This window comes from Oncorhynchus clarkii, chromosome 28 (assembly GCF_045791955.1).
Source record: "Oncorhynchus clarkii lewisi isolate Uvic-CL-2024 chromosome 28, UVic_Ocla_1.0, whole genome shotgun sequence".
NCBI lineage: Eukaryota > Metazoa > Chordata > Actinopteri > Salmoniformes > Salmonidae > Oncorhynchus > Oncorhynchus clarkii.
The window spans coordinates 15307237-15333403 of NC_092174.1; the positions used below are offsets into that span (position 1 = coordinate 15307237).

At 44.5% G+C, this 26167-nt stretch overlaps 2 protein-coding genes across 8 annotated transcripts in view; one reads left to right on the forward strand and one right to left on the reverse strand.

Moving 5' to 3' along the window:
* Nucleotides 1-10769, forward strand: part of LOC139387140 (thymocyte selection-associated high mobility group box protein TOX-like) — a 57493-nt gene extending 46724 nt beyond the window's left edge. The window contains exons 7-10 of the mRNA XM_071133164.1: nucleotides 935-1015; nucleotides 1254-1694; nucleotides 7944-8086; nucleotides 9959-10769. Coding sequence (XP_070989265.1) covers nucleotides 935-1015; nucleotides 1254-1694; nucleotides 7944-8086; nucleotides 9959-9995 — 702 coding nt within the window. The 3' untranslated portion in view covers nucleotides 9996-10769. The remainder of the gene's footprint in view (nucleotides 1-934; nucleotides 1016-1253; nucleotides 1695-7943; nucleotides 8087-9958) is intronic.
* A 5994-nt stretch (nucleotides 10770-16763) lies between these two features.
* LOC139386540 (5'-3' exoribonuclease 1-like) overlaps nucleotides 16764-26167 on the reverse strand; it is a 29016-nt gene continuing 19612 nt past the window's right edge. Inside the window, exons 32-41 of one of the 7 annotated variants that reach the window (XM_071132172.1) lie at nucleotides 25871-25960; nucleotides 25659-25766; nucleotides 24798-24878; nucleotides 24525-24650; nucleotides 24240-24354; nucleotides 19173-19342; nucleotides 18973-19086; nucleotides 18736-18841; nucleotides 18417-18577; nucleotides 16764-18253 (exon numbers count right to left, since the gene is read on the reverse strand). In XM_071132172.1, coding sequence (XP_070988273.1) covers nucleotides 17966-18253; nucleotides 18417-18577; nucleotides 18736-18841; nucleotides 18973-19086; nucleotides 19173-19342; nucleotides 24240-24354; nucleotides 24525-24650; nucleotides 24798-24878; nucleotides 25659-25766; nucleotides 25871-25960 — 1359 coding nt within the window. In that variant the 3' untranslated portion in view covers nucleotides 16764-17965. Of the gene's footprint in view, nucleotides 18254-18416; nucleotides 18578-18735; nucleotides 18842-18963; nucleotides 19087-19172; nucleotides 19343-24239; nucleotides 24355-24524; nucleotides 24654-24797; nucleotides 24879-25658; nucleotides 25767-25870; nucleotides 25961-26167 lie in introns of all 7 variants that reach the window. The other 6 variants (XM_071132171.1, XM_071132175.1, XM_071132174.1 and 3 more) reach the window with 6 other exon arrangements.

Here is a 26167-nt window from a genome sequence, read left to right on the forward strand (position 1 = left end):
CATTTAACCTGTCTCCTCCCCTTCAGCTACACTGAAGTTTATTTAACAAGTGACATCAATAAGGGATCACAGCTTTCACCTGGATTCACCTATTCAGTTTATGTCATGGAAAGAGCAGGTGTTCTTAACGTTTTGTACACTCAGTGTATTAGATTATAAAATAATAGAGTATAAGGCTGTTGTTCTCACAAAAAAAAAGAGGGAGAAAAAGTTGATGAAAAAAAACAACATTAAATCCTTTTCACAGTTTCACAGTAGAAGTAGCTAGTGGCTCTCCCTGGTCCTGTGGCTCTGCTACTGTGAATGCTACTGTGAATGCTACTGTGTGTTTTGACTTACAAATGGCCTCTTGACAGAAGCAAATGGAAGAGAAGGCTTTTACATATTTATTCTAGTAAGCGCCGTGCTATTGTCCTATTACATACGCGCACAGGCACACACACACACACTCACAGAAACACATTTTCAAACAAACACACACGCACACACACACACACACACACACACACACACACACACACACACACACACACACACACACACACACACACACACACACACACACACACACACACACACACACACACCTCCAGTGTGGCGTAGAGCTGCACACGGAGAGGAGCATAGCAGTAAAGGTGGAGGAGGATGTCTGTCTGAGGACAGGACAGTGTACTTCCTGGAGAGAGAACAGCAACAGCTCGGAAGACAGACAGACAGACAGACAGACAGACAGACAGACAGACAAAAACAGACGGATGGATGGATTGTGAAGAGGAACAATCTAGTTCTATATAAATTGGAAACCTTTTGAGTATTATTTAGCATCATAATAGCTTCATAGGACATAAACACTAACCCCGGTAGATGGGTTTCTTTCTAGGAATGAAGTAGTTTGGCAACTGAAGTGCAATGTTTACTGTTCTGTCTTTTATAGGTGTACAAAAAGAAGACAGAGACTGCCAAGAAGGAATACCTGAAGCAGCTGGCGGCATACAGAGCAAGCCTGGTCTCACAGGTAGGGATCAGAACCAGACATAACCTGGGAGCTGTAGTTCTTCTATCGTGATAAGTCTTCATAAGAGCAGTGGTCAGTTGACTCTGTAGGACTCTGGTATCACTGTTGTGCTCTCTCTCTCTCCCGCTTCCATCTCTCGCTTTCCCATCTCTGTCTTTCCAACTCCTTCTCCCGTCTTCCTTTCTCTGTCCTCTCTCTCTCTCTCTTTATCTCTCCCTCCCTCCCTCCCTCCCTTCAGAGTTACAATGAGCCAGGTGAGGTCAAAGTGTCCCAGGCCTCCTCCATGCTGGGCCCCAAGCCCCCCGTGTTCCCCGGATCAGGCCACCAGCACCCCCAGCAGCACCCCCACCCCCATCACTCCCACCCCAGCCTCTACATGAGCCACCCTTACCACCACCAGAGCCACCACCCCCACCCCCACCACCAGCAACAGCAGTCCCAGCAGCACCAGGCCGGCCTCAGCCCCCACCTGTCCCCCCTCCAGGGTCTCTCCCGGGGGGTGACCCCCCGGCCCAGTGGACCCCATTCAGGTGGGGTGTCTCTGGGCAGCATGGCGGCGGTGTCCCCCCCTCCTTTCCAGATCAGCCCGCCGCTCCACTCCCACTCCCACCTAGGAATGCACCACCAGCAACAGCTCGGAGGACACCCGCTGTCTCTGCACTCACCCTCAATGGGACAGGTTAGTTGAACAGGCACACACACACACACATGCCCAAATGCATAAAAACACACTCAAAATCAAATCACATTTTATTTATTACATGCGCCGAATACAACAGGTGTAGACTTTACCGTGAAATGCTTACTTACAAGGCATTAACCAACAATGCAGTTTTGAGAAAAACAAGAGTTAAGAAAACATTTACTAAATAAACTAACGTTTTTAAAAAAAGAACAAGTAACACAATAAAATAACATTTACGAGGCTATATATACAAGGGGTACCGGTACCGAGTCAATGTGTGGAGGTACAGGGTAATTAAGGTAATAAAGTGACTATGCGTAGATACTAGCGGCTTAAAAAAAACTGGTGGTCAATGAAAATAGTTCAGGAAGTAATTTGACTAGCTGTTCAGCACTGTTATGGCTTGGGGGTAGAAGCTGTTAAGGAGTCTTTTGGACTTAGACTTGGCACTCCGGTACAGCTTGCCGTACTGTAGTAGAGAGAACAGTCTATGACTAGGGTGGCTGGAGTCTTTGGCAATTTTTGGGGCCTTCCTCTGACACTGCCTGGTATAGAGGTCCTGGGTGGCAGGAAGCTTGGCCCCAGTGATGGGCTGTACGCACTACCCTTTGTAGCGCCTTGCGGTCGGACGCCGAGCAGTTGCCATACCAGGTGGTGATGCAATCAGTCAGGATGCTTTCGATGGTGCAGCTGTAGAACTTTTTGAGGATCTGAGGACCCATGTCAAATCTCCTGAGGTGTTGTCATGCCCTCTTCACAACTGTCTTGGTGTGTTTGGACCATGTTAGTTTGTTGGTGATATGGACACCACGGAACTTGAAGTTCTAGACCTGCTCTACTGCAGCCCCGTCGATGAGAATGGGGCATGTTCAGCTCTCCTTTTCCTGTATGCCACAATCATCTCCCTTGTCACATTGAGGGAGAGGTTGTTGTCCTGGCACCACACTGCCAGGTCTCTGACCTCCTCCCTATAGGCTGTCTCATTGTTGTCGGTGATCAGGCCTACCACCGTTGTATCGTCGGCAAACTTAATGATGGTGTTGGAGTCGTGCCTGGCCACGCAGTCGTGAGTGAACAAGGAGTATAGGAGGGGACTAAGCACGCACCCTTGAGGGGCTCCTGTGTTGAGGATCAGCGTGGCAGATGTGTTGTTGCCTACACTTACCACCTGGGGACAGCCCGTCAGGAAGTCCTGGATCCAGTTGCAGAGGAGAGTGTTTAGTCCCAGGGTCCTTAGCTTAGTGATGAGCTTTGAGGGCACTAACGCTGAGCTGTAGACAATGAACAGCATTGTGGCCCAGGTGAGTTCAACACACATGCAAAAACACACACTCAAGTGCGCACACAAACACACACTGTACATATTATGCATATTGTGGTTATACACTCAGACATGGTCACCTACAATGTACAGCTTCAAACACTTTACACACGATTTTTTGGTGTTGCCAAAATGCAATCTGTAAAACTATGTTTAGTGCTATATTGACGGTAAATACACCAAGTATATGACAAGGGAACAACAGCCCCACCTTTTTCATTGTCATTCATTCTATTTTGCCCATATTCTTGATGAAGAATGTTAAGTTCACTGCTATGAGACCACAACATCAACCAAATAGGCGAAATGGCGCTGCTAATAACTCTATATTGAAAATACTGTGATTGAAGAAAAATAGTTCAGAGGTTAAATTAATTTAAAAAAATATCATCTCTACACACTTTCTACCTGACGTTAGTTGTTTAAGTTGAGACTGCAGTATTTTTCATAAAAAGTCAGTAAATAAATGTTTTATGTATTTTTTACTGAGTCACTATGGACCCGTTCAAAACCTCGACCCACCGGTTGAGAATCACAGTTATAGATGATTCATTTCGATGTTATTTACAATCATATCCGGTCCCTTCATGTGCCACAGATTGAAGGCAAGATAGGATGTATTCATACTACTGCCAGTCTAATACTGTACATTCACATTACACACACTCTTTCTCTCTATCCCTGTTTTTCCTTTTCTCTCAAAAACACAACTCCCCTACACACACGCACACACACGCACACATAGCCACACACACAATCCCCCATTTTCCATTTTCTCCCAGTAATAAACAAATGCATTAGGCTGAGGATGTTATATAAGGGCACCAACAGCAGCACATTGAGATTGATGAATGCATCAGTGGTGGAGACAAAACGCACAGGCAGGCAGGGCTATCTGATGAAGCCAGTCTAGCAGACAGGACAGGACACATACACAGGAAATGAGATGAGTTCTCTGTAGGGGCTAGTCAACAACGCAGATTGGAAAAAGGGAAGTGGACCTCTCTCTTTCGCGCTCTCTCTCTCTCTCTCTCTCTCACTCTCTGGACCTTAGATACAGAATACATACAAGAATGCAAACTGTACATCAGAATTGTATTTTAAAAGTAACTGACCCCTTCGGAGGTTAAATCACCCATCCGTTTCTATGCACAAAAACACCCAGATTCGCTGCCTCACTAATGCAACAGACATATTGTCCTGAGGAAAATCAACAACAACAAATAAACCACAGAAGATATATCCGAGAGGGGGCTCTGTATAATATTAGAGGAGATGTTACCACAGGATCAGCTTTACTCCCTGTACAATCTAACATGACCCACTGTCTTTTCCCTTTAGGGAACTACTTTTGAGCTCCATAGGGTGGTGTCATTTGAGAGGGACATTAGTTTAATAAGAGGACTAGGTTATCAGGTATCAACGGGACCAGGTCGTTATGGAAACGGGTATCCAGGGGAACAGGTGACATACCTCTTGAGTGAGAGAGAACACTCACCTGCTGATCTCCTGAGCGTGGTACTTAGAATGAATAACAAAACAAGGGTTGGTGGGAGATTCTAGGTAAAGGCGTTGGGGTGAATGGTAGTTTTCTATGCCACTCACTTCCTAGACGAGTTATATCAATATGGAGGTTAAACAACATATCCTAGTAGTTAGACTGTGTTCTACCACTCTTACCTGTCCAATGTGTTCAGATTATTTAACCTCCTTAGAATATAGAATATAAAGGAAAGGGAGCATGTTGATACTGTACACTCTTAGATAAAAAGGTGCTATCTAAAACCTAAAAGGGTTCTTCAGCTGTCCCCATAGGAGAACCCTTTGAAGAACCCTTTTTGGTTCCAGGTAAAAACAATTTTGGGTTCAACGTAGAACCCTAAAAGGTTCTACCTGTAACCAAAAAGGGTTCTACCTGGAACCAAAAAGGGTTCACCTAAGGGGACAGCTGAAGAACCCTTTTGGAAACCTTTTTTCTAAGAGTGAAGCTTTGAGATTGTAGACTTGAGGTACAGTATTCACTAAGCATGTGGGTATCGTTGTTATTTTTTTAAGAGCAGGAACTGCCATTTATCAACTCTCAGCAGGCAAATTAACTGTTGCTGATCGAAGAAAAAAAATAGGGAGAGGGGGGGGGGGGGGGGGGGGGAGGAGGGTGTAGAAGGGTGCCTCAGTCTTCATGCAGATTAGAATATGAATTTGTCCAATTTTAGATGAGCTGCTTGTATGGGGCTGCCTGTATGGCTGTGTCAGTCCATGGAGAAAAGGGGGGGAAGAATGGTTAAACAGAGGTTTGGGTTTGGTTGCCACTAAGCCCCCAGCACTCAGATCCCTCTTTTATTGGGGACTTTTAAATCCCACGGGAAGTAATAATCCTCCCTTGCTCAATTTTGCATATTTTGGTGGGGAGAGAGTGCAAAAAAAACGCGAGTGCTGAAACTTTTTCCCTTAGTTAATAGAGTAGGGAAAGGGGGGAGAGGGGAGGGGGGGTGGGCGAGAGAGAGAGAGAGAGAGAGAGAGAGAGAGAGAGAGAGAGAGAGAAAAAAAAGGGGCAGATGGGGCCTTTGTGATGGAGTGAAGGACAAGAATTTGTGGAACAATGCCTGAATAGGTAAGAGTCTGAGGAGGAGAAGAGAACTCAGCCACCTGCTGTCCCCTCTCTTTCAGAGCAGAGCTTGCAGCGTAGCGCCCAGATTCACTTCCCTTTCATACGTAGTCTCTCTCTCTCTCTCTGTCTGTCTTTCTATCTCTCTGTCTCTCCCTCTGTCTTTCTCTGTCTCTATTTCTTTCTCCCCCATCTCCTCTATCTGTCCCACTCCTCCCTCCCTCCCCCAATCAAAAAAAGACAAACACTTCAAGAAACCCCAACATTCAAATTTCTGCTCCCCTAATTAAAATAACTACTCCTTTTTTACTTCCCATCTTCCGTCTCTCCCGCTTCCCCAGCTGGTCAGGCTCCACATGCTCAGAGTACACTCTCACGTCTACCATTGACTCGCTATAGGGAAGCTCAGTCAATAACCAACTCCCAACAATGACGATGCCCTCATGAGTCATCGTGTCTTGACCAATGTCTATCACAGCTCATTTGAATAGTGTCATACTATAACATAACATGGGAGGTCATTATTTGATGAATTGATTCGTATATATCTGAGTGCCGTACTGCTATAGAGAAGTCTGCAAATACTTTACCATCCACAGTATCCACAGATCCGTTATCCACAAGCTAGCTGATCTGTTGCTCTTACACATCACAGCACGTGACTTGTATTGGCTGTCATTGGCTTTTTTGTTGTTATCAGAGACGTCAGTGTCGTGGGAATTGCGAGCTGTGGACTCAGACTCCATAACCACTTGTGAGATTCTAACCATCTGTATGTAAATGCAAGGCGCTCATCCTCTTTTGAAGGATAATTCTCCAAGTCTGGCTTATGATTATGTGCACATATGTACATGCTACCCTGATGCACTTTGCTACGGAAATATATACGAGTTTGATATACTCAAACAACGTTTCGACTCTTAGGTCTTCGTCATGACTGACATTAGAATCATAGAATTCAATAGAATGCTGTGCCTCTTTCACCATTTATTCTAAATAGACTGATTTGTAATTCATCCATGACCAAGATGGCTGCCATTATTGACACATTCTAAAGTCTATTGCTTATTTCACTGGTCATTGTTTGTACACCACATGGCCACTTGCTCATCGAACATCTCATTCCAAAATCATGGGCATTAGTATGGAGTTGGTCCCCTCTTTGTTGCTATAACAGCCTCTGCTCTTCTGGGAAGGCTTTCCGCTAGATGTTGGAATATTGCTGTGAGGACTTGCTTCCATTCAACCACAAAAGCATTAGGGCATTGATGTTGGGCAATTGGGCCTGGCTCGCAGTCGGCGTTCCAATTCATCCCAAAGGTGTTCGATGGAGTTGAGGTCAGGATTCTGCGCAGGCCAGTCAAGTTCTTCCACACTGATTTCGACAAACCATTTCTGTATAGACCTCGCTTTGTGCAGAGGGGTATTGTCATGCTGAAACAGGAAAAGGCCTTCCCCAAACTGTTGCCACAAAGTTGGAAGCACAGAATCGTCTAGAATGTCATTGTACTGTATGCTGTATCATTAAGATTACCCTTCAATGGAACTAAGGGGCCAAGCTCAAACCATAAAAACAGCCTCAGGCCATTATTCCTCCTCCACAAAACTTTATAGTTGGAACTAGCAAAACTGTTCACAAGGCATCCGCCAAACCCAGATTTGTCTGTTGGACTGCCAGATGGTGAAGCGTGATTCATCACTCCAGAGAACATGTTTCCACTGCTCCAGAGTCAAATGAAGGCGAGCTTTACACCACTCTAACCGACGCTTGGCATTGTGCATGGTGATCTTAGGCTTGTGTGCAGCTGCTCGGCCATGGAAACCCATTTCATGAAGTTCCAGAAGAACAGTTATTGTGCTAACGTTGCTTCCAGAGGCAGTTTGGAACTCGGTAGTGAGTGTTACAAACCGAGAACAGACCATTTTTACACACTACGCTTTTACACACTACACACTGTGAGCCGTTGTTGCTCCTAGACGTTTCCACTTCCCAATAAGAGCACTTACAGTTGACCGGGGCAGCTCTAGCTGGGCAGAAATTTGACAAACGGACTTGTTGGAAAGGTGGCATCATATGACGGTACCACGTTAAAAGGCACTGAGCTCTTCATTCCACTGCCAGTGTTTGTCTATGGAGATTGCATGGCTGTGTGCTTGATTGTATACACCTGTCAGCAACGGGTGTGGCTGAAATAGCCGAATCCACTAATTTGAAGGGGTGTCCACATACTAGTGTATCTCTATGAGTAGAATAACACAGATAACACTGGAAAATTGTATCTAATGGTAGACTTTGAATTTTGTATTTTTTTTCCAGGGATTCCCTCTCCAATCAGATTTCCAGAACATGCTCAACTCGTCCGGTGGGCAGGGACTGTCCCCATCCATGGACTACAGACAGGTGTGTCGAAATGGGCCCAGCCAGCACCTCGACTGGACCAGCGAATACTGTGGCAATGGGTAGAAATACTCATCCTTATTATATATTTTATTTTTATTTTGATTGAACCTATATTTACAGTTGAAGTCAGAAGTTGACATACACTTAGGTTGGAGTCATTAAAACTCATTTTTCAACCACTCCACAAATGTATTGTTAACAAACTATAGTTTTGGCAAATCGTTTAGAACATCTACTTTGTGCATGATGCAAGTAATTTTTCCAACAATTGTTTACAGACAGATTATTTCATTTATAATTCACTGTATCACAATTCCAGTGGGTCAGAAGTTTACATACACTGTGCCTTTAAACAGCGTGGAAAATTCCAGAAAATGATGTCATGGCTTTAGAAGCTTCTAATAGGCAAATTGACATAATTTGAGTAAATTGGAGGTGTACCTGTGAATGTATTTTAAGGCTTACCTTCAAACTCAGTGCCTCTTTGCTTGACATCATGGGAAAATCTAAAGAAATCAGCCAAGACTTCAGAAAATTTTTTGTAGACCTCCACAAGTCTGGTTCATCTTTGGGAGCAATTTCCAAATGCCTGAAGGTACCACGTTCATCTGTACAAACAATAGTGCGCAAGTATAAACATCATGGGACCACACAGGACCACACTAGAGATGAACATGCTTTGGTGCGAAATGTGCAAATCAATCCCAGAACAACAGCAAAGGACCTTGTGAAGATGCTGGAGGAAACAGGTAAAAAAGTATCTATATCCACAGTAAAACGAGTCCTATATCGACATAACCTGATATGCCGCTCAGCAAGGAAGAAGCCACTGCTCCAAAACTGCCATAAAAAAGCCAGACTACGATTTGCAACTGCACCTGGGGATAAAGGTTGTACTTTTTGGAGAAATGTCCTCTGGTCTGATGAAACTAAAATAGAACTGTTTGGCCATGATGACCATCGTTATGTTTGGAGGAAAAAGGGGGAGGCTTGCAAGCCGAAGAACACCATCCCAACCGTGAAGCATGGGGTGGCGGCATCATGTTGTGGGGGTGCATGGCACCATGAGGCAGGAAAATTATGTGGATATACTGAAGCAACATCTCAAGACACCAGTCAGGAAGTTAAAGCTTGGTCGCAAATGGGTGTTCCAAATGGACAATGACCCCAAGCATATTTCCAAAGTTGTGGCAAAATGGCTTAAGGACAACAAAGTCAAGGTATTGGAGTGGCCATCACAAAGCCCTGACCTCAATCCTCGAGAAAACGTGTGGGCAGAAATTGAAAAAGCATGTGCGCGCAAGGAGGCCTACAAACCTGACTCAGTTATACCAGCTCTGTCAGGAGGAACGGGCCAAAATTCAAGCTTGTGGAAGGCTACCCGAAACATTTGACAAAAGTTTTTTTTTAAATAAAGGCAATGCTACCAAATACGAATTGAGTGCATGTAAACTTCTGACCCACTGGGAATGTGATGAAAGACATAAAAGCTGAAATAAATAATTCTCTCTACTATTATTCTGACATTTCACATTCTTAAAATAAAGGGGTGATCCTAACTGACCTGAGAGAGTTAATTTTTACTAGGAATAAAAGTCAGGAATTGTGAAAAACTGAGTTTAAATGTATTTGTCTGAGGTATATGTAAACCTCCGACTTCAACTGTAGTATGACAAAGCAGAATGGAGAAACATAGCAGATATGAGAGTATGAATGGAGTTCATATTCAGATTGACCAGGAAACTAGCCCTTTATGTATTGCTTAAACATCTGTTAATTAGAACAGTTGCTAACCCAAGTGTCTATCAATCGTTCAAATTGTATTTGAAATGTGTTTCATAACACAAAATCTGTTTAAAAAACATTGATTGATTATTATTGATTGATTACTATTCATTTTTCTTTGTCGTGGTTCCTCTCTATTCCTTCAGAGCTCTTCAGAGAGACAAGCCTCTGTTCCTGACCTGATCTGACCTCTAACCTCTACACACCTCCACTCAACCACCCATGGACCGGATCGCAACCAGACCCGGTCCACATTCAGTCCCACTCTTTATTCACTGAACCAAGGCATGATTATCCTCTCCCCCAGTAGAAAGTCCTTGACCACCACCCCCCACTCTGGCTGAACCATCTGACCAACTGACCGTCACTCAAAAACAAGAAAGACATAAGCACATATTGCAAAACATCCATATTTTGATATTTGTGATTCTTTATGATCTACCTTGAAAAAAATCATACTGATGTCATGAGTGGGTTTCAGATAGTTTTGTAACAAACACCCTCCCCTGATATTAGATTTAAAAAAAATGTAAAGTTCTGGACTTTTTAATTGTTGGATGGCAATAGAGGCAGAAAGAAAAGGTGCTCAAAGAGTTGAACGAATAGGCAGCAATGTCATATCTACTGATGTGTCGTTGGATCGTTACTGATATATCTTTAGATTGTGTTTTGAGGAAGACAAAGCTGATGACCATATTTTTGATCATGACCGTTGTTAAAATCCCAGAAGTTAATTTAGCACTTAGGGGCTTTTGGGGCTTTTTTTTCTCCACACATAGCAAGATGTAAACCAAAACCCCAAACTAACAGACTTTTTAAAAGGAAAGACAAGATGTTTTAGCCTTTAAAAGAAATTAACAAAGAACACATGTATTATACTTCTATCACTCTTTCCCTATCTCTCTCTCTCTCTCTCTCTCTCTCTCTCTCTCTCTCTCTCTCTCTCTCTCTCTCTCTCTCTCTCTCTCTCTCTCTCTCTCTCTCTCTCTCTCTCTCTCTCTCTCTCTCTCTCTCTCTCTCTCTCTCTCTCTCTCTCTCTCTCTCTCTCTCTCTCTCTCTCTCTCTCTCTCTCTCTCTCTCTCTCTCTCTCTCTCTCTCTCTCTCTCTCTCTCTCTCTGCTACTGGACTGCCTTAGAGACTGCCGTGTGTCTTTGAGTTGTGTTGCTCTTTCTAAACTGATGATGATGATGTTCATAGGATCCTCTGTGGACTATGCCTCGGCTGGTTAGTGTAGCCATCACCTCAAGCTGTACATAGATTTTTGTTTTACTCTTTTACTCCTCGAGTTTTTTTGTTCCAAGTGCAGTGTGATTGTGAATTGGATCACACCAGTTGTAATTTAACTATCAAAGAATAAGGGAAATTGATTAAACAGCTTTTATAGCTGTTTGGACTCTATTGGGCGTAGGAATTGTCAATATAATGATATTTGTAAGATAAAACTTGGTAAATCAGTTGTTTTCATCCTCTGAAATAACGTCATAAACGTTGGCTGCCCTTAACCTGGAAAACATCGCAAAATATGAGTTTTGTGAAAGTATACAAACAAAAACATGTTTTGTTTTGTACAAATCCCTTTTTGGTACAACTTCTGGGCATATTGATTATATGAATTGTCATAAAGCTCCTGAATCTGAAGTTGCTTTTCTTTATCAGCCGAAAGTGTCTGATAATGAGGGAAGGAGATTGGTAGAGACAGATTGGTAGAGTGGAGATATATAACCCTGACATCTGGCTTGTCATCGCTCTTCTGATCACTCCATCACTCTCTCTCTCTTTCTCTCCATCAAGTCTGTTCATCACGCTGCGCCTATTTATGAAACAATAACTGTAGGTGTTTTTTTTAAAAAGCCCTTATGTTTAATAGCGTTGATGATGGCTGTCTTCTCTTGTTTCATTTGGGTTCCTTTCTCTTTGGCAGAAAAACGTCTCCAGGCAACAACAATGTGAAGAATTGTATTCTTATTTTTAGTTTCTAATGTGTTTGAAAGAAATAAAGTCAAACCTGCATTTTTGTGTGCAGTAATCACTCACTTTTGGATTCCCTGTGTTTTTATTTCAACCTAAAGTGCCTGAGGGATTGGGAGAACATAGACAACCAGAGTCCTAATTGTGTATATCCTTGTCTCAGAGTTTGAGAGTAGGTGTCGACTAAAAGTAACAATTTCAGCTTTATCGTGAAGATTAAAATACTTCCAAGAAGATGTTTTGTTTTGTTACTGTAAACCAGTAGTTATGATGATTTAGTTTGAGTTGGATTTATTTGCACCAAAGAAAACAAGTGATAGTCAACAATACAGATTTTTTTTTTACGAAAAAGAAACAGTGTGCAGGTGTTGTTGGAAGCCCAAAGGCTTACATGAAAACCACACCACCAAAATATACAATACATAAGTATCACAATCGCTGTATTTCAGGGAAGAAAAATACTTGTTTAAATTCAGTCTTCTACTGTGTTATGTTTTGTTCAATTTCAAGACTATGTACTGTAGACTATGTAGATGTAGACTGTCACAGCCAGCACAGTAATAATTGATCAATATGGATCAAGAGATTGATGAACACCAAGTAAGCAGTTGTTAATATCATCCTCACCAGACCATTTTGTACATGGTGTCCTGGTTGGTGACTTTGACCAATTCATGAACATAATATCAGCTAATATTACGAATACCGGTAGTACGTTTTTGGATCATTATCAAAATGAGCCTAGAGATTGTGATTTGCTATTTAGAAAAAAAAGGGGAAAGTATTTACCATGGTGTTAAAGTTTCAAAGTACAATATGTGTGCTCTTATCTATCAGTATCGTGTTTGTTTAAGCTGAGAACAATAGAGTGTGTTGTGGGTGAGGATTGGCGTGTGTTCATCTTGATTCCATTTCATCTATCCATCTTTAACAAGTTACTCTGAACAACAATTTCCTCTTTCCATCTGTCCAGTGCCTATGAATTAGTATATTATGCACAAGTCATGTACCCCATAGACTAGGAGCTGCCAACCCTCCTCTTGGAGAGCTACTGGGCATGCAGGCTTTTGTTCAAACCCTACTTTAACATACCTGATTAAGCTGATGAAACAGCTGATGAGCAGCTGAATAGTAGAATCCTGTGTGTATTCAGCAGGGCAGGAGCGAAGTTCTGCAAACCCAGTAGTTCTCCAGGAGGAGGGTTGGCCTCCCCTGCCATAGACTGGCCTGAACTCCACATGAGAAAGACACCAGTAGCTATGCACTGTTCTCTGGTGGCCAAACGATAGAACAACATGTAAATCAATTGCATTAGCAGTGAATACATGACCAGAAGGGGGTGCTGGAGCTAATAATGTAGTATGGGTACACAACTCTTACCCTACAAGGTCCGGGGCCTTCTAGTTTTCTGTTCTGCCTGATAATTATTTGCGCACACCTGTTGTCCCAGGTCTAAATCTGTCCCTGATTAGAAGGGAAGAATTAAAAAAGGCAGTGGAACTGACTTCGAGTTGAGTTGAAGGGACATAGTACATTACATATCCATTTCTGGGGGTCGTGGTATTGGTGGGGGTTAGACTGGCCTGATCCGTGAAACGGGAGACTTGGGCCCCACCATGGAGGCCCTGGGACTCTTTGACCTCACCTGGGGAGCATCGTTGTAACTCTGGAGGAAGAGAGAGGTGTGTGGTACAGTCACCTCCAAAAGGAGTGGCACCCTTGATAAAGAAAAATGAACAAAAAATAATGTATAGAATAAATAATACCAGTACTGAGCTATATTGTAATTTTCCAACATGGGAAATATATTTTACTTGATTAATTACTCAATGGAATCAACCAAAAGTAATGAAATAAAAAATTCTGAACAAAAATGTGCAAAAAACAATATCATTTTTGGCACCCCTGTTTTTAATACCCACCCCTTGCGAGGATAATGTTACTGAGCCTTTTCTATCATGTTTAAGGAGATAGGAGAACAATCTCATATTGGAGAACATTGGGAGGGATCTTAGATAATTTCTCCATACAGAATATTTCCAGATCCTTGATATCCTTTGTCTGCTCCTATCGACTGCCCTCTTCAATTCAAACCACAGGTTTTCAATGGGGTTCAAGTCCGGAGACTGAGAAGGCCATTCCAAAATGTAGATTTGATGGTCAATTAACAATTTCTTGTTGATTTTGATGTGTGCTTGGGATCATTGTCTTGCTGGAAGATCCACTTATGGCCAAGTTTCAGTCTCCTGGCAGAGGCAACCAGGTCTTTGGCTAAAATGTCCTGGTACTCGGTAGAGTCCATGATGCCGTTGACTTTATCAAGGGCCCCAGGACCAGTGGAAGCAAAACAACCCTATAATACATAACGATCCACCACCTTTTCTTACAGCAGGTATGAGGTTCTTTTCTGCATATGCATCCTTCTTTCGGCGTCAAACCCACTGGTGGTGTGTGGCCAAAGAACTCTATTTTCATCTCCTCTGACCACAGCACCTGGTGTCAATGCCATTTAGAAAACTCCAGGCGTTTCAGTTGTTGGTTGCTCTCAATAAAGTTTTTTTTCTGGCAACCCTTGCAAAGAGTTTATTGGCATGAAAGTGGTGTCAAATTGTAGATTTGGAGACCTGGGGCCTGATTCTGAATTAGGAAATTACGCCTTTCTTGCTCATGCCTTTCCTACGCACTTCTCAGTAGTTGGTATTCAGACTTACCTTGTGAAGTTGAGTAACGGTCTTTGCAGGCATGGTTCCTTTGCGTGTGTTGAATAAATGTAATTAAACTGTTGAAAACCCTTCCACTTGCTGGCCAACCGATTTTCTCATGGAGTTTCATTCAATAAGTTTTTCAGTACATTTATCTTAAGCTATGCCTTTAAATAGAGTATACCTTTAATTCAAATTTTGTCAATGGATCTGGCAGTGTGGTGCCAGGACAACAACCTCTCCCTCAACGTGAGCAAGGCAAAGGAGATACTCGTGGACTACAGAAAAAGGAGGGGCGAACACACCCCCATTCACAACGGCGGGGCTGTAGTGGAGCGGGTCGAGAGTTTCAAGTTCCTAGGTGACAACATCACCAACAAACTAGTATGGTCCAAACACACCAAGAAAGTCATGAAGTCTCCCCTCAGGAGACTGAAAAGATTTGGCATGGGTCCCCAGATCCTCAAAAATGTATACAGCTGCACCATCGAGAGCATCCTGACCAGTTGTTTCACCGTCTTGTATGGCAACTGCTCGGTATCCGACCGTAAAGGCGCTACGGAGGGTAGTGCGTACAGCCCAGTACATCACTGGGGCCAAGCTTCAAACCATCCAGGACCTATATACTATACACTACAGAAGGTAGAAAAACATTGTCAAAGATTCCAGTCACCCAAGTCATAGGCTGTTCTCTTTTTTTGTTGCTTTTTACTTTTACCGCTTTTTCTCCCCAATTTCGTGGTGTCCAATTGGTAGTTAGTCTTGTCTCATAGCTGCAGCTCCTGTACAGACTCGGAGAGGTGAAGGTCGAGAGCCGCGCGTCCTCAGAAACACAACCCAACCAATCCGCACTGCTTCTTGACACAATGCCCACTTAACCCGGAAGCCAGCCGCACCAATGTGTCAGAGGAAACACTGTGCACCTGGTGACCGTGCCACCGTGCACTGCGCTAGGGCGCGATGGGACAAGAACATCGCTGCCAGCCAAACCCTCCACCAACCAGGACAACACTGGGCCAATTATGCGCCACCCCATGGGTCTCTAGGTCTGCGACAGAGCCTGGACTCAAACCCAGAATCTCTAATGGCACAGCTAGCACTGCGATGTAGTGTCTCATACCACTGCTCCACTCGGGAGGCCCCAGACTGTTCTCTCTGTTACCGCACGGAAAGCGGTACCGGAACGCCAAGTCCAGGTCCAAAAGGCTTCTTAACAGCTTCTACCCCCAAGCCATAAGACTGCTGAACAATTACTAAAATGTCCAAACAGACAATTTGCATTGTTACTTACGGCACCGACATAGATGGCCGCCTCGCTTCGCGTTCCTAGGAAACTATGCAGTATTTTGTTTTTTTTACGTGTTATTTCTTACATTGGTACAGCAGGTAATCTTAGGTTTTATTACATACAGTCGGGAGGAACTACTGGATATAAGAGCAGGGGGGTATGCCTTATGATTAACGAGACGTGGTGTGCTCATAACAACATACAGGAACTCAAGTCCTTCTGTTCACCTGACTTAGAATTCCTCACAATCAAATGTTGACCGCATTATCTACCAAGAGATTATAATCGATTATAATCACAGCCGCATATAAATCTTTGGAGGGAGTTGAAAGTCCGTGTTGCCCAGCAACAGCCCCAAAACATCACTGCTCTAGAGGAGATCTGCATGGAGGAATGGGCCAAAATACCAGCAACAGTGTGTGAAAACCTTGTGAAGACTTACAGAAAACGTTTGACCTCTGTCATTGCCAACAAAGGGTATATAACAAAGTATTGAGATAAACTTTTGTTATTGACCAAATACTTATTTTCCACCATAATTTGCAAATAAATTCATTAAAAATCCTACAATGGGATTTTCTGGATTTTTTTTGTCATTTTGTCTGTCATAGTTGAAGTGTACTTATGATGAAAATTACAGGCCTCTCTCATCTTTAAGTGGGAGAACTTGCACAATTGGTGGCTGACTAAATACTTTTTTGCCCCACTGTATATATACTTAATTCCATTCCTTTACTTAGATGTGTGTATTGGGTATGTTGTGAAATTGTTAGATATTACTGCAGTCGGAGCTCAAAACAAACATTTCGCTAAACCCGCAATAACATCTGCTAAAACACGTGTATGTGACCAATACAATTTGTAGCCGTTTTGTCATGTTCACTTTATACTCAGACATCATGCCTAATGGAAAGCATTATGAGTTATACATCTCTACCACTCACACAAATTCCAAATCCCATGACAAAATAATCAAATAAGCTGACAAATACATAAATGTATCGATGTCATGGTAACAAAAGATGTCTTTATTCATTGGATACGTACAGCACCTTTCCTGCATCAAAAGAGCAAGCTACATTTCCTTAGTTTTATGGTTTTTGAACGTTTTTTTGGGAGGGGGATGGGGGGGCGTAGAGGTTTTTCTTGTTAAAACTCTCAAATTAATTTAGAAAAAAAACAATAGGACATTCAACAGGTGTGCTTTGGTTCAGAAGTTTAAAATACCCACAGAGCCAGAACCCAGTAGCTCAAACCACGTGTTGAAAGAGGCAAAAGGTACAAATGCAAAAACAAAGCGAGACCCAAAAATATGCTTGTAAAACTCGAGACTGTACATGTGGGTTAATGAATAATGATTCAGCCATGGTACGTACTGTCAGCAACAAAAAACAATATGTGTCATATTTAAAAGGGTACCAAGGCATAAAATCCATAGATTGAAATATGGTGGACAAAAATATATTTAGAAAAAACAGAAACATCCCTCTATTAAGGCTTGGATCAACCAGCTAACAGAGGTCCTGGTGATGTCCCAAAGGAGATGATTTGAATTCAATTTCAAAATGATTTTCTACTGGAAGAAATGTGTTATACTGCGGAGTAGAAATTCCAGAATTTTGTCATAGTGATGTGTTTGTATGCTGTCCGTCAGTATACTGTATTTGAGACCTAATTGCTGGTTAACGCGTGTGAAGTTGATTTCACATGACTATTTTGTAGGTTGATTTAGTATTAGCAATTACAAACGATTGACATTAAAACACAGAATTGTGACAAAATACTTTGATCAGAATAAAATACATTTGGTAAAATAGAGACTTGAAACAAACAAAGGGAAAGATTAAAAGGGATTAAGCCCTTGATTACTGGCTCCAATCATAAACCGACCAACTAGAAGGACACCATGTACCACAAGGTCTGGCGAGATTAGTGAGAATAGAAATCCATCTCAAACATGATGCAAACGCAACATAAAAACGACGGCATTCTGATTTATCAGACCTTATTGCCTCCCATTATCTAGAACAAGGTCTGCATCTCAAATGACACACTTATGACACCCTATTCCTATGTAGGACAACTACATAGGGCTCTGGTTAAAAGTAGTGCACCACAGGGAATAGGGTGCTATTGAGACTCAACCGATTAGAACACCATCCCAAAAACCAACACCTAAGAGGAAGGGGAGGGGATTATTCTTGGACTTTGGCTGCCTCGAAGTTCACCGCCAGTTTCCTGTGTTTCCTCTTGGAGGCGGAGCCGGGGGTGTGGCCTTGGCCCGAGGGGTTCTGGCGTGGCGTTTGGGGCGTGGATGGGGTCCCCGCTGCCTGGGTGGTCTTTGGGGGTGTGGAGGGGGTCGGGGATAGGGAGGGTTGGGAGTGAGATGGGAATTCGCTGCCCGGGGCTTGGTTCCTCGCCTTGTGAGCCGCGTTGCAGAACTCCTGGGGCTTCTTGACCGAGGACACGCGCTTCTTAGTGACCTGACAATAAACGTAGGTTAGGCAGAGTTAATCATGGTCATTTCTCTGTGGTGAAATCCCAAAATACTATTAATATGCATCTTTTGGCCATATAAATGCACGCATAACTCTTTTGTTGTGGTGATTTAATGTGAACTATAGAAACAGGTCCTGGAGCTCCTACCTGCAGGGGGACAAACTGGTTGTGTGAGCCGATGGGGACGGAGGGTGCCTGGGGCCGGGCGCCAGGGAAGGTGCCCCCATAGAAGGGCTGGCCCTGGTGAGGCGGGAGGGGCATGCCCCAGTGTAGGGGACCATACCCCTGAGGAGGCATCAACAGTCCACCTGGAGGGAGGGAGCGAGAGAGAGAGAAAGAGAGTGAAACAGTGAAAGCGTTTGGTTCACATCCAGAATTAGTGTCTAAAACCTATCAATGGGCATTACTGCACCCAGAGGTCATACAGTATCAATATAGACGCCCCCCACATGACGCCCGGGCTCACCCGATTGACCGAATATGTTAGGGATGGGTCCCATGGGCGGTCCCCTTATCTGTCCGACCCCAGAGAACAGAGGCGGTGGCAGGGGGAACCCAGAACCCACTGAATTCTGAAGGAGACAGCGAGAGAGGGGTTAGAAAACCTACAAATATGGAGACACTGGTGAAATATAGACATAACCAAATAAAAAGAAAAGGAGGAAACACACAGAGATACAGGAAGGACACACACCACACTCACAAGGCGCTGCAGGGCGAAAAGAGCTGCTTTCTCTTTGGCTTCGTTTTCAGACTGACACTGGGGACCTTGAACCACCAGACCACTGGAGAGCTTCACCTGATACACCAGCAGACCCTGGGAGAGAGTGGGATTGTGCTTGAATACCTGCGTGTGTGTCTTGTATGCAAGATTGTGTGTGTGTGTGTGTGTGTGTCTCTCACCTGTCTGCTGCGCATGAAGGTGAAGTCAGGCGGGGCCATACCCAGGCCCATACAGATCCTGGTCAGCTCTGAGGCCACACTGGGAACCATGGAGGAGGGCTGGGGGGACGGCAGGGGAGGGACTGCTGCTGCTGGGGACGCGGGTAACACAGAGTCGCCCATCGTCGCCGCTGATGGGGAAGAAGGGAGAAAAGGGAGGTTTAAGGGTGTAAGGAGGAGAAAGGGAATGAAGAACGACTGGTTTAATATCTGTTGTATAGTATCTCCACTAAGTGCCACAATAGCTCCACCTGCAGATAAAACATTAGAGCCTGAGCGATACATCGGTTCACCGACATTATCAGCCGATATTGGATAACCGTGCAAACAGTGCAGCTATTCCCTCCGCAAGGCTATCAAACAAGCTAAGCGCCAGTACAGAGACAAAGTAGAATCTCAATTCAACGGCTCAGACACAAGAGGCATGTGGCAGGGTCTACAGTCAATCACGGACTACAGGAAGAAACCCAGCCCAGTCACGGACCAGGATGTCTTGCTCCCAGGCAGACTAAATAACTTTTTTGCCCGCTTTGAGGACAATACAGTGCCACTGACACGGCCTGCAACGAAAACATGCGGTCTCTCCTTCACTGCAGCCGAGGTGAGTAAGACATTTAAACGTGTTAACCCTCGCAAGGCTGCAGGCCCAGATGGCATCCCCAGCCGCGCCCTCAGAGCATGCGCAGACCAGCTGGCCGGTGTGTTTACGGACATATTCAATCAATCCCTATACCAGTCTGCTGTTCCCACATGCTTCAAGAGGGCCACCATTGTTCCTGTTCCCAAGAAAGCTAAGGTAACTGAGCTAAATGACTACCGCCCCGTAGCACTCACATCCGTCATCATGAAGTGCTTTGAGAGACTAGTCAAGGACCATATCACCTCCACCCTACCTGACACCCTAGACCCACTCCAATTTGCTTACCGCCCAAATAGGTCCACAGACGATGCAATCTCAACCACACTGCCCTAACCCATCTGGACAAGAGGAATACCTATGTGAGAATGCTGTTCATCGACTACAGCTCGGCATTCAACACCATAGTACCCTCCAAGCTCGTCATCAAGCTCGAGACCCTGGGTCTCGACCCCGCCCTGTGCAACTGGGTACTGGACTTCCTGACGGGCCGCCCCCAGGTGGTGAGGGTAGGCAACAACATCTCCTCCCCGCTGATCCTCAACACTGGGGCCCCACAAGGTTGCGTTCTGAGCCCTCTCCTGTACTCCCTGTTCACCCACGACTGCGTGGCCACGCACGCCTCCAACTCAATCATCAAGTTTGCGGACGACACAACAGTGGTAGGCTTGATTACCAACAACGATGAGACGGCCTACAGGGAGGAGGTGAGGGCCCTCGGAGTGTGGTGTCAGGAAAACAACCTCACACTCAACGTCAACAAAACTAAGGAGATGATTGTGGACTTCAGGAAACAGCAGAGGGAACACCCCCCTATCCACATCGATGGAACAGTAGTGGAGAGGGTAGCAAGTTTTAAGTTCCTCGGCATACACATCACAGACAAACTGAATTGGTCCACTCACACAGACAGCATCGTGAAGAAGGCGCAGCAGCGCCTCTTCAACCTCAGGAGGCTGAAGAAATTCGGCTTGTCACCAAAAGCACTCACAAACTTCTACAGATGCACAATCGAGAGCATCCTGGCGGGCTGTATCACCGCCTGGTATGGCAACTGCACCGCCCTCAACCGTAAGGCTCTCCAGAGGGTAGTGAGGTCTGCACAACGCATCACCGGGGGCAAACTACCTGCCCTCCAGGACACCTACACCACCCGATGCCACAGGAAGGCCATAAAGATCATCAAGGACATCAACCACCCGAGCCACTGCCTGTTCACCCCGCTATCATCCAGAAGGCGAGGTCAGTACAGGTGCATCAAAGCTGGGACCGAGAGACTGAAAAACAGCTTCTATCTCAAGGCCATCAGACTGTTAAACAGCCACCACTAACACTGAGTGGCTGCTGCCAACACACTGACACTGACTCAACTCCAGCCACTTTAATAATGGGAATTGATGGGAAATGATGTAAATATATCACTAGCCACTTTAAACAATGCTACCTTATATAAATGTTACTTACCCTACATTATTCATCTCATACGCATACGTATATACTGTACTCTATATCATCGACGGTATCCTTATGTAATACATGTATCACTAGCCACTTTATACTATACTATGCCACTTTGTTTACATACTCATCTCATTTGTACATACTGTACCCGATACCATCTACTGTATCTTGCCTATGCTGCTCTGTACCATCACTCATTCATATATCCTTATGTACATATTCTTTATCCCCTTACACTGTGTACAAGACAGTAGTTTTGGAATTGTTAGTTAGATTACTTGTTATTACTGCATTGTCGGAACTAGAAGCACAAGCATTTCGCTACACTCGCATTAACATCTGCTAACCATGTGTATGTGACAAATAAAATTTGATTTGATTAACCAATACTTAATGAATAGGTGAAAAAATGAAATGTCATGCTGATCTGAACACTTGCAGACATTCTCCTGATTTCATTAATGTCACGTATGAAATCCTGCTTCAGAGCGCTCAGGACCACAGACTGGGGCGAAGGTTCACCTTCCAACAGGACAACAACCCTAAGCACACAGCCCAGACAACCATGGAATGGCTTCAGGACAGATCTCTGAATGTCCTTGAGTGGCCCAGCCAGAGCCTGGACTTGAACCCGATCAAACATCTCTGGAGACCTGAAAATAGCTGTGCAGCGACGCTCCCCATCCAACCTAACAGAGCTTGAGACAATCTGCAGAGAAGAATGGGAGAAAATCCCAAATACAGGTGTGCCAAGCTTGTAGCGCCATACCCAAGACAGCTCGAGGCTGTAATCGCTGCCAAAGGTGCTTCAACAAAGTACTAAGTAAAGGGTTTGAATACTTAAGTAAATGTGATTAAATGTTTTTAAAATTTGAATACATTTGCAAAAAATTCTAAGTGTAATTTGCTTTGTCATTATGGGGTCTTGTGTGTAGATTGATGAGGGGGAAAAACAATTTAATCCATTTTAGAATAAGGCTGTAACGTAACAAAATGTGGAAAAAGTCAAGGGGTTGAATACTTTCCGAAAGCACTGTATATACAAAAGAATGTGGACACCCCTTCAAATGCATGGATTCGGCTATTTCAGCCACACCCGTTCACGACAGGTGTATAAAATAAAGCACACTGCCATGCAATCTCCATAGACAAACATTGGCAATAGAATGGCCTTACTGATGAGCTCAGTGACTTTCAACATGGTCTCATCATAGGATGCCACCTTTCCAACAAGCCCTGCTTGAGCTGCCCCGGCCAGCTGTAAGTGCTGTTATTGTTAAGAAGAAACGTCTAGGAGTAACAGTGGTGGTAGGCCACACAAGCTCACAGAACGGGACCGCCAAGTGCTAAAGTGTGTAGCATGTAAAAATACACCAAAAAAAAGAAGAAAAAAAACACACAAAAACAAAAAAATCTGTCCTTAGTTGCCACATCACCACCAAGTTCCAAACTGCCTCTGGAAGCAACGTCAGAACAAGAACCGTTCGTTGGGGGCTTCATGAAATGGGTTTCCATGGCCGAGCAGCCACACACAAGCCTAAGATCACAACGCCAAGCGTCGGCTGGAGCGTCATTCTATAGCTAGAGGACTCCTGTGTGTGAACATAATATTTTTTTTACTTTATCTGCTGTGGTCTAGTACTGTCTTTTTGCTATCTAAGGCCATCTACTCTAAGTGCCGCGTGAACTGCTGACTGCTCATAATTTACAAATAGTTGTTGACACATCAACCAGGAAGTCTGCCTTCGACTCTCTCTTTCCCCTCCTTGCCTCTTGTCCTCACCCAATTCCCTCCCACTCTCAAGGAAGGCAATACACTTGACCTCATCTTCACTAGAGGCTGCTTGCCTACTAATCTCACTGCAACCCTCTCCAGGTCTTTGATCACAACTTTGTTTCCTTTTCCTTCAACACTAACCACACAGCCCCTAACCAGATGGTCAAGCGCTGTCACAATCTTCGCTCGCTCTCCCATTACCCTCTCCTCTTCTATCCTATCATCTCTCTCCCTTCTGCTAAATCCTTCTCCCTTCTGTCTCCTGATTCTGCCTCTTCGACCGTACTCTCCTCCCTTTCTGCATCCTATGACTCGTACAGTCCCCCTTCCTCCCGGCTCTTCCCTCCTGCTCAGTAACGCAGTGCGAGCTTACAGGACAGGGCTGCGGACATGGAGGAAAACTAAACTTTCAGAGGATCTATCATCCTTTCACTCCCTCCTCTCTACCCGCTGCTAAAGCCACATTCTACCACTCAAAATGTCAAGCCTCTGCCTTTTTCTCCCAAATTTCGTGATTTCCAATTGGTAAATACAGCCTTGTCCCATCGCTGCAACTCCCGTATGAACTCGGGAGAGGTGACGGTCGAGAGCCATGCGTCCTCCAAAACACGACCCGGCCAAGTCGCACTGCTTCCTAATACACTCCTCTTAACGCTACAGAATACGACATTCTAGACGATTCTGTGCTTCCAGCTTTGTGGAAGGCCCTTTCCTGTTTCAGCATGACAATGCCTATATAAATGGTTTGTAGAGATGTGGTGTGGAAGAACTTGACTGGCCTGCACAGAGCCCCGACCTCAACCCCATCAAACACCTTTGAGATGAATTGGAACACCGAATGCAAGCCAGACTTAATCGTCCAACATCAGTGCCCGACCTTACTAATGCTCTTGTGGCTGAATGGAAGCCAGTTCCCGCAGCAATGTTCCAACATCTGGTTGGAAGCCTTCCCAGAAGAGTGGAGGCTGTTATCGAAGCAAAGCGGGACCAACTCCATATTAATGACCCTGATTTTGGAAGGAGACGTTTGACGAGCAGGACATACATTTGGTCATGTAGTGTACATCGGTATCCGTAAGTGTCCCCCCCCCAAAAAAAAAACATATCAGTCAGGCTCTACTAAACATGTAGCGTTGCACATAGTTGAACTCACCCAGCTTCTTGGTGGGTCGTCTCTTGTTCTGCTGCTGTGTGTTGAAGGAGGCGGGACTAGTGGAGTCCGGGGCAGCGCCAATGTTCAGCATCTCCTTCAAGGCCAGCGTTCCCTTCTACGCACAGGAGAACCAACCAATCACAATTAGCCAACTGACCATATCTAACCAAATCACAACAGGACTACTACAACCAACCACAAGGGAAGGAGCAGATCATTCTAATTGAAAAGAGTTTGAAGTGGGCTACTATAGCGTAACACCAACCAGTGAGTACTAGTACCCACCATAGCAAACGACTGCGGAGAAAGCGGCTCCTCTCTTTGGCTCGTGGGCTCTTTGGCTGGAGGGGGTGGAGCTGACTCGTTGCCCTTGGAGATCTTCAGGTTGGCGATCAACTCCTCGAACTCTGTCTGCTGGAGACAAGTGGGTAAGAGAATATATATATATATATATATATATATATATATATATATATATATATATATATATGTGTGTGTGTGTGTGTGTGTGTGTGTGTGTGTGGTGTGTGTGTGTGTGGTGTGCGAGTCTGTGTGTACCTTCTTTGTAGCGTTCTGAGCGGGAAACAGAGAATTTACATCTTCGCTTCTCTTGAGAAGTCTGATACTTCCTGCAGGGCCCTATAAAACATGAAGTTTAACACACCTCATTCTCCCACACAGAAGTCCTACTTGCACATTGAGATCTTACAACAAAAAGAAGAATACATTATACATCTTCACTGAGATGAATTACACTCACAGCCTTCCACTGGTGATAACCAACCCTACACTGAAAGCTGCTTTTGCAGAATGCATTTTATTGACTCGTTTCAATTCATTTGTAGTCCTGATTCCTGACTATGCTGTCGGCTGAGGATGAGGCCTCTTGCCTGCTATTGGTCTACAGCTGTGGGTGACGATTGGAGTTGTAGTTCTCCACTTCCTGAGCTGCTGGGATCTGTAGTCTCCTGATGGTGGCCTGACAGGGTAACAGCCTCAGAGGTGTCACATGCTTGAAAGAACAGACGTGTAAGGTAGTTTATGTAATGACTGTTGCGCTAAAAAACTTTTACTGAAGACTTTTGACTTGGACCACTAGGTTTACACAAGCCACTATCCTGCAAGTACTTTGGTAATACAGTCTGCAAAACTGCATTCTTCTCAAGAAAGACTGGATGCAGATACTGAGTGGCCTAATTAAAGAGATAAGGGTACCTTTGCATGGCAGGTTAGAGATAAAATATTGTAGTCTTTCTAACCTGCTGTCCAGACAAATACTGATCTGAGGTCAGACCCTAAAGTCAGCATCAAAAGAGCTGTGACTCAATGTTTAGGGGTGTAAAGTTCAATGGTTAGGGATGAAGGGACATAGGGTTTTTTCAAGTTCAAAGGTTAGGGTTAGATAAAGTGGGGACTCACAGGTTTGGGAGGTTGCGGTTGTTGACTCTGGGGTTGGTTCCTGCCTTGTTGCCCTTGGACCTGCCCTTCTTGTCCGGGAGACCCTGTACCCCAGGCAGACTTACCCGGCTGGGGACGGACACACACAGAGATGGTCAGGTGACACAGCCAGGAACGAGGTTGATCGCAATGCGATTATGGTGACACTGGTACAACATTATGAATGGACTCACATTGTCTTGTTGCCAGTGAGCTGGTGGTTTCTGGGGCATTCCAGAGCTCTGCAGAGACTGCCACACGTTACTGAACTCCTCATCTTTACCCTGCAGTCGTCACACAGACCGAGAGAGACAAAATGTAAAAAATATAAAACAAAGGTTTCAAAGACTTCTGATGAGAACAGGCTACCCGTCCTGTTGGGGGAGGATGCAGAGAGCTGTGGGTTGGCAGCGCACTACATTGGAGAGGCAGGTAGCCTAGTGGTTAGAGCGTTGGACTAGTAACCGAAAGTTTGCAAGATCAAATCCCCG